We start from the raw sequence: 15918 nt of genomic DNA, 5'->3' as shown, positions 1-15918 counted from the left end.
TGCCCACTGCTGCTTCAGCTTCCCACCCTGCCCTTTCCCTGCAGCAGGTGCTGCCTCCAGGGGTCCCTATCCAGACCCATCCCTACCCTGCTCAGTTCAACAGCGTGGGAGGGAGGGGCTGCATCCTCAGCGGTAGGGTCGGACATGGGTTCTGAGAGAACCTTGGCTCCCTCGGGCCATGAACAGATTCTGTGAGAGCCGAAATGTCTACTACAGCTGGATCTGGGGACAAGACCAGTCTACCCTCTTCTACACGCCATCTGAGTCTCTGATGGACGCTCCTCCTAGGTGTGCTGGGGAGGAACAGAAAAGGAGCTGGAGGTTGAGCAACTGTCCCATCTGGGCTAGATGTCAAATTCCAACAGAAGCCTGAGCTTTATGAATGCATTCATTTCCAATTTCATTTTGGAGTGCGGGGGTTAGGTGAAGTAACCTTTTAAACCCTAGAGCCCTGAGAGCTCGATCGAGTGGAGAGGAGGATGGCCACATCCACTGCTGGAGCCTGGGGGGGCGGACACCCCAGCACACAGCATGGGGTCTCCCAAAAGAAACAGATGCAGTCCAGCTGTGGAAGCAGATTCCTTCCCACCTGAGCCATTTCTCCCAGACCACAAACCTTGCAATATCTACCTCTTCATCCCTAAGACAGGAGAGACATCAGCAAACTTAAACAGATGGGAGCTAGTTGGAGTTTTGAGAAAACAGTTTCCATTCTTTTCCTTCTTTTCTTTTTTTTTTGGCTACGCCACGTGGCATATAGAACTTCCCCAACCAGGGATCGAACCCATGCTCCCTGCAGTGGAAGCACAGAGTCTTAACCACTGGATCACCAGGGAAGTCCCATTCTTTTCCTTCTTGATTAGGAGAGGATAGCACTTCATGAGACTTTCTTGTTCTTCATTTGATCAATTGAAAAACCTGAGAGTTATGTTGGGGACAGGGTAGCAAAGCAGGGAGTGATTGGAAGGAGAAATAGAGTAAGAATTCACCTGGTCCCATTCTTTAACATGAAACTTGTTAGACGGTAAATATTAGTGGACCAAAATGCCATATCATCCAGTCCTCCTAGGAAGTATTCTTGAAATTGTTCCACCAAAAATGGGGACTTTCTAGAATAAGTGGGATAAAGCTATGGCACAGAGAAAGAAAAATAAGTCAATAAATAAATGAATCAAGTGCTTCTCATGGTATCTTTATAACACTTTAAGATTTTGAAGAATAAACGCCTTTACCTTGGAAGCAGCTAACGTCTCACCATACCTGCAACATAAGCAATAATTTTGACTGTGAGCTGCGGTTTCCACAAAGAAATGAGGCAAATTAATGAAGATAAGACTCCAGCAACATGTATCCACTATCAAGCAACTGCCTTTGAACAAGCAAAATCCATAAATCCAATATCCATTCTCAGAAAACTAAAACATTGGAAAGTTAAGGAAGTCACAATAAAATCGACTGCAAATATTCCTCTAGTTACACTTACATTTCCAAGAACTGAAGGTATGAACAGTCAGCAATGGCATTTTTGGTGATGACTTCTCGGCCATAGAGTTTCTTATAAATTTCCAGGAGATCGTCAACAGGCACATACCTGAGAAAAGCATTAGAATAAGAGTTGTTTTGGTTCTGAAGTTGAAGATAATAACAGCAGCAGTAGCAGCTACCAGTTATTCCAGGATTATTATGTGCCAGACACCATGCAAAGGGCTTTACATTCATTATTTATTTAATCCTACCAACAACCCCGAGTGGTTAGTGCTATCATAGTCCTACTTCACATACAGGAAACTAAGGCACAGAAAAGTTCGATAATTTGTCCAATGCTGCAGAGCAAACTCGTACCCTAATCAAATATTTATACAAAGATAAGTAACTATAAAATATAAAAAGAATGTTTAGTTTTGTGAATTCAGAGTTCAAGGAGCAATATAAAGTATTTTTATTCTCTTGAGTTGAATTACTCTCAAGAATCTTTGTTTTAAAAACACCAAAAATGGCTCCTTACCCCAACATCCTACTTTCAGAGTACATAGTGGAAGGTAGTAAAACAGAATTCTAAGTCAATCTTTTGGTTCACAGATATTAGTTATTTCAGTTGGAAGAAGAGCAGCATTTTAAAAATTAGATTTATACTGTTATCTTTTATCTTTATTTAAAAAAAACCTTAGAATATACCAGACAGAAATCACAACCAATAAAACCTGATTTTAGTGTATTTATAAGAAGGAATCTATTGAGATTTCCATTTTTTACTTCACAAGCGCACCAGAATGGTCCTCCCCATAAACATAGCTTAAAACGCTAGACAAAATAACAAAAATATTTGTTTAGATGAATCACCAAGCTAACAAGAAAGTGAAATTTTTCCAAAGGCCAAAAACAAATTGAAACTGGAAACTTTGGGAGGTAAGCATGTGGGAAGCCAGCTTTTGCCCTGGAGACATCTGCTAAAGCTGGGAACCTAGGAGTTTTTTGTTTTGTTTTGTTTGTTTGTTTGATGGCTGTGTGGTATGCAGGAGACAGGAGATAAAGTATAGGAACCACCAAATACCAAAAGTGGGCCATCTCAGAGGAAACTCCTCATTAAAGGCTATACCTTCTGCACGAATATTAGCTAGAAATAAACTCAACATACCAACAAGGACAGCAAAGAAACCTGCCTGTCTTCATCTTGGCAAAGGATAGAGAGAGGGGAAAATATCTCCCCTGAGAACCGGTAACAACTACCCAGCCCCACAAATGTTTTGTCTTTCATTCATGCCAGCTGTGTGGTCAGAAGAACTTCAAGGATTGAAAGTAACTTAATGTGGTCCCAGGTGGTGCCTTGAGGTAGCATGCAGAAGGCAGGACAAACCTTCTCTGGAGAAACGCAACTCTAATGCAAGCCTCGAGTAATTCAAGCACCAGTGAATATAACCAAAAGAAGACAAGATCCCTGATGACGCACAATTTGAAATGGACGTCTAATCCAGTGCAGATGACCTTGTGTGGAGAGTTAGAGGGGAACCTCATGTCACTGCTACCACCACCTCTTCCTGGGACATCCAAAGGCCAGCTGGCCTCATCTGATCCGGGAGTGACCTGTTGGTTCTGGGCCTCCCTTAGCTCTAAGGCAGATGGACCAGGGATGGGAATGGGCAACTTGCCAAGCCCCCAGCTCTACTTCCTCTTTGTTCTGTAAGCACTCCTCCCAACTCTCAGCTCTCCATGCTCAGGGGCTGAGGCTGGGACTGAGGGACAGAGTTATGTCACCTGACTGCTTAGTAAACATATGAAGAAAAAACAAACAACAAAAAGTAATTACAGTAATATCTGGTAAAGCGGACTTGAAGACAATAAGCATTGTGAGATATAAAGAGTCACCAGATAAAAAGTTCAATTCACTAGAAAAATATAAGACTTTAAAACTCGAATATACTTAACAACATATCTTCAAACACATGTATGGCAAACTAACTACAAGGAGAAACTGAAAAATTCAACCATCACAGGGGGAGATTTTTAAACAAATTTCTCAGTAATTGTTAGACCAACCGGATAAAAATAGTAAGACTATCTTAATTATAGCTTACAAATCTTCTGATTTGAGCAGTACATTTAATAAGCTTGAGCTATAACATTAAATCAAAAATTGGAGAATTAACATTCTTTTCAAGTACAGATGGAAAATTGATAAAAATTGATCATATGCTAGACCTTAAAATCAAGACTCAAATTTCACAGGAATCGAAGAAAAGTAGAAGGAAGAAAATAAATATGAGAAAAAATAATGAAAGAGAAAAAGAACATATAGTAAGGAGGATCAACAAAGCCAAAAGTTTATTTTTTTAATAATAAAACTAAAAATATTAGACATGATTGTTTAAAAATATAAGAGAAGGCAGGATAAAAAACATTATGGATAACAAAGGAACAGAGGTACAAATAAAACAAGAAAAAAGCATAAGACATTATGAACTACCTTATGCCAAAATGTTTAAACACTTAGACAAAATGGAAAAGTCCTAGAAAAATATAAATCTCTTTAAGAAGAAACTGAAAAACTGTACAGTCCTAAAACCATTTAAAAAGTTTTTTAAGAGTCCCTACTTTTTAAAACATCAGGCCTAGATAGCTTTACAGACAAGTTCTACCAAACATTCAAGAAATCAAAGTTATAATCTTACACAGACTTCCAGAAAATAGCAAAGGAAGGCATACTCCCCACCTGATTTCATGAAGCCAGATGACTTTAATACCAAAACCAAGCACAGATAGAAGAAAGGAAAATTACAGTACAAACTAACTCATAAAAATAGATGCAAAAACCCTAAACATCAAGAAGAGATGAAGCAAATATAAAAAAAGATGATATAGCTTTTCAAAATTGGCTTTGTGCCAGGAGGTAAAGTTGATTTAATACTTGAAAATAGATTAGTATAATTCACTATATTAACAGATTAAATATCTCAACAGATGAAGAATAAGAGTTCAATACACATGAAATTAATTTATAATAAAAACTACTAACAAACTTGAAATAGAAGGAAACTTCCTTAATTTGATAAAGGATACTCCCAAAAATCTACAGCAAACTTGATGAAACATTGAAAGCATTTTCTTTATAATAAAGAACAAGAAAAGTATGCTCAATATCACCACTTCTATTGTACTGGAAATACTAGCCAATATGATACAGCAAGAAAGAAATTATGGGTATAAAGACTGAAAAGGAAAAGCAAAAGCCACGAAGACCCAACACAGCCAAAAATAAATAAATGAATTTCAAAAAATTGTTACAATTTGTAGATTATGAATTGTGAGTCAATTCAAAAGAATCTCCTGATAATTAGAATAAGATAGCTAAGAAATGTTGCTGGATACAAAATCAAAATTAGAAAGTCACTTACATTTCTATACACCAGCAATCAATTAGCAAATACAATTGTTTCCAAAAGTTACCATTTATGGTACTAAGTCTAATAAAATGTGTAAGACCTCGATGGAAAAACTTATAAAATTTTAGAGTCATTAAAGACAACTTAAATAAAACATAGCATATTTTTGGATAAGAAGACTCAATATTGCAAAATTGTTAATTCTCTTCCAATTCATCTCTAGAGTTAATAGAATTCTATACAAAATTCCAACAAGATTTTTCTTGGAACATGGCAACTTGATCCTACCAAGAGCCAAGGCAAGAGAAGGGACAAGGTACATTTGAAGAAAAAGGACAGGTTGGGAAATCAGCCCTAATAGATGTCAAAATGTATTAAAGCTGTTGTAATTTTAAAAAATCAGTATTGCTCAGGGAAAGTCAATTAGACCAACAGAACATGATAGAAAGCCCAGAAACTGACCCACATATGTACGGAATTTTAATTTATGTCATAGAGGGCATTACGGATCAGTGAGGAAGGGCAGACTATTGATAAATGGTTCTGAGACAATCGGTTATCTCTACAGGAAAAAAGTAAAATTTCTGTCACAGAATATACAAAAAATTAACTCCAGGTAAATTAAAGATATAAAGTTAAGAAATGAAACTATAAATGATTTAGAAGGCTACGTAGGAGAATAACCTCATTCCCTCAAGGTAGGGAAGGATTTCTTAAATAAGACATCAAAAGTACAAATTACAAAAGAAAGGATTGATATATTCAACTACATTAAAATTAACAAATTCTGTTTATCAAGATACACCGTAAGTAAAAAGACATGCCACAAACTATAAAAAGATATTTATAACAAATAAATGATAAATGGACAAAGATTAGAAACCAGAATATACAGAGAATACTCAGAAATAAAAAGGAAAACCCAACAGAAAAATAGGCTAAAAACCAAACAAAATGTTTTCACTTAAAATGAAATACAAACAATCGATAAAATACAAAAGAATATTCAACTTCATTAGTAGTCTGGGAAATGCAAATTAAAACTTTAAGGAGATACCATTACACACCAAATAGGTTAGAACAGTTTTAAAGCTGGACAATACCAAGTATTGGAGAACACACAAGAAGCAGAACAAAGCTGATGGGAGTACAAATTGGGAAGACCATTTTGAATGACAGTCTGGGATTATTTACTTAAGTTAAACATGCATAAGCCCTACAGCCCAGCAATTCCACTTCTGGTGCCACTTGCTTGAAAGACATTCCCCTCTGGTGCAAAAATACATGTGCAAAAAAGTACATGGCAACACTATGTGTAAAGCAAAAACACTTTACACTACTTACACATCCATCAATATTAGAATGAAGTCATTTTGGTATATCCACTCAATGAAGGACCATATAGTAGTGAAAATCAAGGAACTACAGCCGAACATATCGATATGATTAAATGTCAGAGAAATAATTTTAAGCAAAAACATTTTTAAGTTTAATTACATTAAATTTAAATTTAATTTTAAGCAAAATACGTGCTGTGTAATTCTATTTATCTAAAATGAAAACCCATATAATATTTTTCATATGGATATAGCTACATGTAGTAAAACTATAGAGAAAAGCAACTAAATGATTAAGAAAATCTAGGGTAGTGATTACATCTGGTGGGAGAAAAGGTGATGTGATAGAGCGGGAAAGACTTGGAGCTTCTAGATACCAGCAATGCTCTACTTCTTAAGCTAGGTGGCAGCCACACAGTGTGCATCATCTAATTTTTTTATTTATAAAAATACATTATTTTATATGTTTGGCATAATTCACAAATTTTTAAAAGAATCTACTTAGGCTATTCTAATCTTTAGTTTTACTTTTCAAGATTTACGAATGCAGAAGGCTCCTAATTACATTGCAAGTTATATTTCCTAAGGAAAAAATAGTCAAGCTCCTAACTGCCATTTGGTATCACACATTTAAATGTACATTGCTCTTACCAGTGCCGTGAGAGGTAATTAAAATTAAACTCAAACTGGCTCAACACGTCTCCTCCTATGAGAAAAATATTTGCATCTGGTGAGTTAATGACAACACACAGCATGCTTCTTTGAACACAAATTTGCACAATCCAGATTATTAGTTCTTCACATTGTTACAGGTTTCCATTCATTGTTTTAGGTATAAGCACGTCTTTAAGAAAAAGTGATCTTTTAAAATTTTAGTGAAACACATGAATTAAGAAAGAGTCACCCATATAACCAAAAGGTTTTTTACTTTAAGAAGGACCATAAGGGTTCTTGTAGATAAACACCACTCACCAATACTTTGTATATTTAAAGGTAATTTACTATAGAAAAAAAAAGATGGAGTTTACCAATTTAAAGCTAAAGTATTAGGAGACACTAGGCAATGAATTTAAATCCAATTTAAAAAGCAATGCTTTTCTAAAATAATGACGCAAATAAATGATAAAATGTAATGGGGTTTTTTTTACCGAAAAAAACATGCAACTTTACAGAAGTACATCTCTATGTGAAATGAGGTGTTACTGTACTCCAAACTGCAATATTAAAATAGAAAGCTAGTGGCAAGAGATTTAAAAAAATACACATTTAAGGTACAACAGTGACTGCAAGTGAAATATAACTAGCACAAAAGAAAATCTGGTAAATGTAAATAAACAGTACCGAAATCACCAGCCAGATGTGCCTCAGAATAGGAGCCGTGAAAATCAATCTGAGGAAAAAAAGAGACCCATTTGGCAGCTGAGTTGTATACTTAATATCTTGAGACAGATAAAGCTATTGCAGACATTTGCATCGAACAGGATGCATGGAAAATCTCTACTAAGTGCAAGTTTAAAGTTGGTACAGAACGGTATTAATATCAATGAATGACCAGAGGGGACTTTCAGAAGCTAAGTCACCAGGTAAGATCACAATTTTTAGTGGTGATACGGCATCCTCATATAGAAAAGTAAGAAGGAAAGAAAACAAAAACATGTGAACTTACTTTTAAAAACGGTAGAACCAAGTAGTAGGTATTTATACCTTTGTTAAGAGGTACAGCTTGAATAAAACATACAATTTTTCAAATATGGTTTGTGACTAAAACAGAATATCACATCCATCGCTGTTTTCAGTGCACATTGGTCATTCTGCCCACGTGGATGAATTTACCCGGGAAGCAAGAAGAGTAAGAGGAATGAACAGGAAAGATGGAAATCTAACAAATACCGCGTTGGGCAAAGTCTTATTTCCATGTGAATCTGAATAACCTAAAGTTTTCCTTTTCCTAAGAGGGTCAGTTTTGGATCTTGGGTATGACAGTATCACTCCCATAAAGCCATTAAAACCTGAAGATATGTACTCACGGCTCCCATTGTCCTAAGGAATCCTTGTTCAATACCCAGGCTATGCCAGCTGACATCTGCCACCATGTGAGAGGTAATTCCAAACAAGAAAGCTACCAATTTCTCTGTGTCCTGCCAAATGAGCAAATTAGAGTTGTGTGTGTGTGTGGGGGGGGTTATTTTATAAAAATCTTATTAAAGGATTAATACAGATGAATTCATTTCCATCGAGACTTAACAAAAAACTCAAGAGACAGGTATATTGTAGTTTCCCAAAAAACACAAAGGACTTTTAAAAATGTTTTCGAGTGCCTTGGAACTGCTTTCAGATTAATTTACTATTAGAACAAAATGACCAAGTGACATAGCCCAAATTTTAAAAACATCATTTATTGCAGATAAAATTGAAGGTATAAATTTCAAAACACAAACACAAACCCATCATTTATTCAGGTATTAACTAGCCATCTACTATGTCCCACATGCTGTGTTTGGCACTGCAGGCACGACGGTGAGCAGCCCTCACAGAGTCTGGGGTGGGGTTGCGGGTCACAAATGGGGTTAATGTAGGAGCAGAAAGAGTACTTGGCAGGAACTGAGTATCTTTAGGGTTAGAGGCTGTGCCTACCTTATCCCAGGGAAGGGGGTAGTTCTCCCGGATATAATGAATGCTTGCATTAAGAAATGGAGTCCAGTGAGTACTCTCTGACACTTCATGAAATTGTCCTGACAAAACAAAAGCAATCCTCAGAATTCCTCCTTAAAAAGTTGGACATTCTCAATCAAATCTTCCACCACCACCTGATGTGTGACTGCGTCCCTTCGCCTTTCCTCCAAGCCTCTTATTTTCCTGAGTCAATGTTCCAAGGAAGCCTCTAGAACAGAAGGGCCAGTCAAAAGAAAAAGGAGACTTAACTGCTCATAGCATCTGGAAACAGCTGGGCTGCAAGAAAAGCTGGAAGTATTTAAGTTCTGTGCCTTAAAGCTAAGGAGATAAGTTAACCTTTTTTTTTTTTTTTTTTTAGGTTTTGGGGTTTTTTTTCAATCTTCTTTTCCATCACAGTCAGCCTCCCTAACAGCACAAAAGACAAAAGTAGATACTCCAAAGGCTTTCAAGCATTTGAGTTTATAATATTTTTAAATGGGGTGTTTCATATGCCTCTTTATTCCCACAGGAGGAGTGAAAAAGACAGGAACTGACATCTACTCAAAACCTTCGAGTGCCAGATTCTTCAGGGAGTGTCACGTGTCACAGCGGCAATCAAAAGCAAAACTCCACTCAGATCTCTCAGGTCAGCTTTTTTATACCGTTGTTAAACTAAAAATAACCTAATCGGGTTTTGTTTAATTGAAGTATAGTTGATTTACAATGTTGTGTTAGCTTCAGGTATACAGCAAAGTAATTCAGTTATACATATACATCTTTTTCAGATTGTTTTCCATTATAGGTTATATAGTCCCCTGTGCTTGATACAAATGAACTTATTTACAAAACAGAAATAGACCCACAGACATAGAAAACAAACTTATGGTTACAAAAGGAAAAGGGAGGGAGGGGGATAATTTAGGAGTTTGGGATTAACAGATATACACTATTATATATATATATAAACAACAAAGACCTACTAACCAGTTTTAAATCACTGGTCTCTCTGAAGATGATTTTCAAAGAAGTTGTAACTAAGCAATCTGATTTTCTCCAACAGTTTTCCTAGAGATAAACTTACCATTCCTATTCTACAGAATACAGCAAAAAAATACATTCCTATTCTACAGAATACAGTATACCAGTAGCTCTTTTGACAAAACTTCATTTAACCAAATTGCTGGATTAACCGAAGCTCCTTGTTCCCTCTGTAAATCATATGGACTGGAAGCAAAAGAAAGCCACATCCCAGGACTGCTGGATGCTGGCAACTAGCAGGCCACTGTGCATAGGCCCAAGCATCTCGGTCCCCATGGCTCTGTTACAGTTTATGGTAGGTCAGCCATGTCTGTTTCTAATCCTGTTTATTAAGTCAATTGTCCTTGTTACTATGATGATAGAATTTAATTAGGTAAACTGATGAAATATGAGTTCAAAAAGTGGCTTCTTTGGCAACTAAGTATCTAAGAAATTTAAGTCCTTTCGAAAGATGCAATAAAAGTGAATCACCAAAGAAGAAAAAACTGTTGAAGTAGATATGTATGAGAGAAAGATAAGATTTAGAAAAACTGAGAAAATCTAGGAGGAGTGTGGGTGAAATTCCATGTAATGGTACATGTTTTGTAATTCTAATTGACCTTTTCACTTCAGTCACATACTGGTCCCAATCTTTATAACAGATAAAAGGGTATATCTTATCTACTGATGTATTTAAAAAAAAAAAAAGAGAGAGAGAAAATGCTGGAGTTTGCATTCCTCTTACACTCTTCTCAGAACCTTTATTATTGTGTTGGGGTTTTTTGGTCTCTAAAAAGGGCATATGTTAAGCAAAATTATCTCAAATTTAATTGACAAAAAAATCATTTTTACTTCTTTTTCTGTGCAAGATATCAAGAAGCTGTTAAAAATATCAAGAGACATTAAAGCCTCCTAAATACAGTTTGGGAAATGCTAAATTAGAAGTTATAGGTTATCCTATTATTAGAAAGAACTACAACAAGCAGGCAAAATATAATAATAGGATAGAGAAAGGATAGTGAACAGACTAAGAGGGAAACAGGAAAAAAAACGTACAAATAGAGAAACACAAAAGCTGAGTTATCTGGGATCGTAACTAGAGGCGTGAGCAGCTGTAAACATTTCATTGACTTTAAATGTATCACTGTACTGGAAAAAAAATGAGATAATGGCTGATGACCCTAAGACTCCAAAAATGGTTTATGTGGCAACCCAATGTACTGGATGCCTTTCATTGGTCCCCCCAGACTCACTTTCCGTCCTTCTCCCTCGGGCACTGTTCCTCTGAGGTGACCTGCTTCAACTGAATACTTTGTCCTCTGGCTTGAGGTGGGCTGGTTTTGGCCAATGGGGAGAACTGACAGGAGATCAGAGAAAAGGAGGAGAGAGAGGGTGGGGTATTCACTCTCCCAGCTCCCCTTCTGTGGGGTCACGGGGCTGGCTGCGTCCCTGACTCAAGGTCTGGCCCCATCAAGCGACCCTCTCCCCGCAGCTGTGTCTGCCCCCTCCCCTGCACTATGCCCTGCAATTTTCTTGTGTCCTGTCCACACCTTTGTAAACTGTCCCCTTATAAAACTCCCCTCAGATTATTCAGTTTGAGTATATCTTCTATGCCTCCGGGGGCCCAGACTGAAACAACTCATAAACCCGGTTCACTAATAACACTACCTTGGATTTGCATAAGACTTGACAAAATAACATGCATTAATGGCAACAGCAGTTCAGTAAAGCTGCAAAGCAGGCATTAATTATTACTATTAATTAAATAGTAATTAACTAGATATTACTGTGTTTAGATGTGGAAACTGAGACTCAGCATGGAAGTGACTTTTTCAAGGTCACATGCTAACAGACAACATAGAAGGAACAAAAACTCAGACCTTTTGATTTCTTTCAAAATGTTTTCTCTTACTGCCATGAAGCAGGAAAGCAAGTCAGGGTGCTTAGAATAAAGCTTTCAGAATTTCTATGCTTAAGCAGGTAAGCTTTGGTTAAATGGAAAATGCACCTAAGTCATTGATCAACAATAGTAGAAAATATAATGTGTTATTTTATATTTTTTTGAGTCCTAGCTATTCCTATCACCCAAGGAAAAGTGACATCATTTGGTCTATAAATCTTTCGCTTACCTTTTCCGCAGATTCTGGGGTAAAAGGCGTCAGGAAACACGGTTCCAGCCTGATATGCATCCTGGTGTTCAAGTAACAGCTGGGGAGCAAGAAAATATAGAGATTAGAGGGCAAGCGTCAACAGTCTGGGAAAAGCAGGCCCAGTCAATCTCCAAGTTTGGGAAGTTAGAACAATGTGATGGCGGGGAAGGGGGTGATGGAAGGAAGGAGTGCAGGAAGGAAGGTGTAAACAAAGAAATTATAAAAATTCATGTATAATCCAAACAGCACCCTGCCACGTAGAACTTCAAGTTCTTTCCTACCAAAAGCAGACAGGCTGATTAAGTAGTAGCAAAAATCACCTGTTTGAATTTTATCTCCTTCACTTCTTCTGTCCACCCACTAGAGCAGGATTTCCCCAAGGCTATTTCACTGACCCAGAACTGGTGTGTGGTAAAATTTTCAACGATCTAGTGACAGTCAGTGAAATGAGAAAAATACAGACATATGTACATATATATGTGTATGTATATATATATATGTGTGTATATATATATATATATATACACACACACACATATGTTTAGAGTTGCTACCTGTGCTTTAGAGTAAGATTATATCCTTTATAAGTTAAAGGTTAAGATTATAAGCTTTTGGAGAGTTAAAAAATATCCTTTCCCCCATTAAAATGACGTACAAGTCAGTGGTAGAGGTGTTCTTTTCAGCATTCTTCCTTGGTGGCCTGGCTCACTCCATTCCATTCCGACCCCCTTATGGCTGTGCCCAGATGCACGCCAGAGTCTAGAAAATAAAGAGTACATTTCCCAGCCTCTACTGAGGAGCCCACTTCTCCCTCTTTTGCTCCTTCAGCCAGCAAGGAAGTGCTTGGCCTTTCCGCAGCAAAGGTGGAGGGGGCCCAGGTGATCACAGGCAGAGTGCAGGGCATCTATTTTACTTGTACGGAGGGTGGCTGAGGTGATGAGACCCCAGAGCCAACAGTCAAGGTGGTGGCTTCTTCCTTTCCAAACCACACAGGAGACAGCTGGATGTGGAGCTAGTGAATGGGACAGTGGCTGTCTGATTGCATGGTGGTCCTGGCAGGCCAGTTCTGCGTGTTTTCCTGGGAATCCATTCTGGACACTCAGCTTAGAGCTCGCTCCTCCATTTCTCACAGTTTATCAGCACTGAATCCCCTAATACATGGTCTTATGCCCCTCTCAGCATACGCTAGCCAGAGGGGTTTCCATGATCTGCAAATGAACTCTGACACCATGGGCAAAGTAGAAGTCTGGCACTCCAACTTTGTAATTTTTCAGTAGGGACTTACTAATAAATAGGCTATATATGAAAGCAACAAAGAAGTACCTCAAAGAACTTAAAACATAAGGAAATATAGTATCATCTATTTTTTGTTTTTGCTTTTTCAAGCAGTGTCTCATCCCCAGTCTTCTAAAGATAGAATCTCTTCCATACTGATCAGTATGGCTGACCATAGGGGTACAAGGCCAGCATATCCACTCCCACTACAGTGCTTGGCTCAGAGCTGCACATTTGATGGAAGCTAGTTCAGCTAGAACTTTCCCCAAGACTTCTCAGCTAGAGCTGTGGGGAAGATACCTTCCTCTCATCGGGGATTTTAAACTTAGAGGTTGAGTCCTGGATGGCCAGTGTCTTCCACTAGAAGAGAGAGCCACATCTAGACCTCTTGGGTCCAGCTCTTTCTCAGGTCTATCAGTTACATGAACCCATAGAGTCTCCTTCTTTTCTAAAGATAGCTGGAGTTGGACTTTTGCCACTTAAAAGTAATAATTAACCTTATTGAATATTTACCTTCCAGCCACTGTTTTTCACTTTATATGCATTAAGACTTGTTGAATCTGCATCTCCCAGTGAGGCTGTGTCATTTAACAGGGAAAAAAAGTACAGAGGGAGGAGGTATCCTTCAGATATAAAAATGTATTTTTAAGCTACAGAAATTAAAACAGTATGATATCAGAACCAAAAGAGACAGATCAATGAAACAGAAGAGTAAAGAAACAGACTCAAGCATAGATAATAATTTAATGCATGATAGAGATGAATAAAGGATGGAGTAATCAACAATTGTGTTAGCACCATCCCACGGCAATGAGTATTCCATTTTTGCAGGGAATCCATACTTAGCCTAGGTGACGCTGACTTGAAGTTGACATTACCAACAACAGGTCACTGGATCACTATCATGCTTTATGTCAAAATGATACAAGATGAATTAGAGAGTTAAATGTCAAAAATAGAGCCATGAAATTAACAAGACACATCTTAAGTGAATATTTGTTTAATCTCAGAGTGGGAATGATATTTCTAAGGAAAACATACAGGCAGAAACCACGAAAGATGACGCACTTAACTACACAAAAATTTAAATGTTTCTGCATGGTTAAAAGCATCAGAAACAAATTTAAGAGAAAAATAAATAACCACAAGAATCAGTTGACACATGACAGGCTACTATCTTTAATAAATAAGCCATTCTCCACATCAAGATTAGTATCGTAATAGAAAAATGAGCAAAATACACAGGGAAGGGCTTCCCTGGTGGCGCAGTGGTTAAGAATCCTCCTGCCAATGCAGGCGACATGGGTTTGAGCCCTGGTCCTGGAAGATCCCACATGCTGTGGAGCAAACTAAGCCCATGTACCACAACTACTGAAGCCCACATGCCTAGAGCCCATGCTCCGAAACAAAGAGAAGCCACCGCAGTGAGAAGCCCGCGCACCGCCATGAAGAACAGCCCCTGCTCGCCCCAATTAGAGAAAGCTCGCACGCAGCAATGAAGACCCAAAGCAGCCAAAAATAAAATAAATTTATGAAAAAAAAAGACATAGGCAATTCACAGAAGAGGCAATAGAAATAGTCAATAGACACGTGAAATATATTTAACCTCATTAATAGTAAATCAATCATTTAAATGTCTATTAAACCAATAACAAAATACCATTTTCACATATGAAATTGGCAAAAATGAAAAAATAATTTTAAAAAATAGACCATAAAAGTGAATCCATTTCCAAATCTGAATATAAAGAAATTTCAATGAAATACATGAATTAAGGATATTAACCCTTTCTTGGTCATGTATATCTTCCCTGTTTTTTCCTTCTTTTTTTCTGTTTCTGGACCAAGGGGATTCGACTAGCAGGGCCAGGGCTGAAGGGATTTGCCAGGTAATGGATCACATACAAGGAGATCTAGCACGTAAGAATATATATTGAGGATGATGGAGGCCAGGTTTCTCACTGTTGGAGAAAGGAGCTACAGATACACACATGGAGAAAGCTAGAATAAATCCTGTGCTGATGGGTTGGAACTGGAGATGTTTTTGTGTGAACTCAGGGTTTTAAATAGGTAAAGAGACAGACACAAAAGCCAACTTCAAGTGAAATCTGGGACAGTTTGAGCATCAAGATAAATAATGTTAGCAATGTGATATAAACCACTGAATAAAATAGGAATCCATGACTGTATACTAATATAAAGAAATAGATAAATGGGGAATAAGGAAAAGCTCTACCTTACAGCAGAATGCTAACTAATAAATGTAGAAGGAATGATGGAATCAGATAAACAATTTGGCAACCACCAAAATTATTTCAGGCAAGAATAAGCAATGGATGCTAAAAAGTTTGAGGAGAAACAGGATATTTACATTACTTCAATATATCTCCTTACAAAATACTTACTAATTAATTTAAAAAGTAGAAAATATTTATTAACTTTCCAATATAAAAATGTGGCAGACACCATCTTAACCAAGAGATAAAATTAACATCAATAGGACTTCTGCTTCCAGAAGTGGGTGTACTTTTCCCTATTCTTCTTGCTAAATACAACTCAAACCCTGGGCATTGTATACAAAACGAATATAAGATGACTAAAGGTGGAGAT

The 15918-nt window shown here is 37.3% G+C and overlaps 1 protein-coding gene and 1 long non-coding RNA gene across 5 annotated transcripts in view; one reads left to right on the top strand and one right to left on the bottom strand.

The window, feature by feature from the left end:
* The window catches only part of LOC125965682 (uncharacterized), a 667016-nt gene that overhangs the window by 528275 nt on the left and 122823 nt on the right, over window positions 1-15918 (top strand). The window lies entirely within an intron of this gene.
* Window positions 1-15918, bottom strand: part of GPLD1 (glycosylphosphatidylinositol specific phospholipase D1) — a 61094-nt gene that overhangs the window by 22911 nt on the left and 22265 nt on the right. For all 4 annotated transcript variants that reach the window (XM_033434810.2, XM_033434809.2, XM_033434811.2 and 1 more), the window contains 8 exons: window positions 12013-12091; window positions 8849-8946; window positions 8242-8352; window positions 7556-7604; window positions 6866-6920; window positions 1484-1591; window positions 1233-1260; window positions 990-1129 (listed from right to left, as the gene is read on the bottom strand). In XM_033434810.2, the coding sequence (XP_033290701.1) occupies window positions 990-1129; window positions 1233-1260; window positions 1484-1591; window positions 6866-6920; window positions 7556-7604; window positions 8242-8352; window positions 8849-8946; window positions 12013-12091 (668 nt within the window). The remainder of the gene's footprint in view (window positions 1-989; window positions 1130-1232; window positions 1261-1483; window positions 1592-6865; window positions 6921-7555; window positions 7605-8241; window positions 8353-8848; window positions 8947-12012; window positions 12092-15918) is intronic.

The sequence above is a fragment of the Orcinus orca genome, chromosome 10 (genome assembly GCF_937001465.1).
Source record: "Orcinus orca chromosome 10, mOrcOrc1.1, whole genome shotgun sequence".
Classification (NCBI taxonomy): domain Eukaryota; kingdom Metazoa; phylum Chordata; class Mammalia; order Artiodactyla; family Delphinidae; genus Orcinus; species Orcinus orca.
The sequence above is the reverse complement of the archived record's forward strand: the minus strand, read 5'-3'. Positions and strand labels throughout refer to the sequence as shown.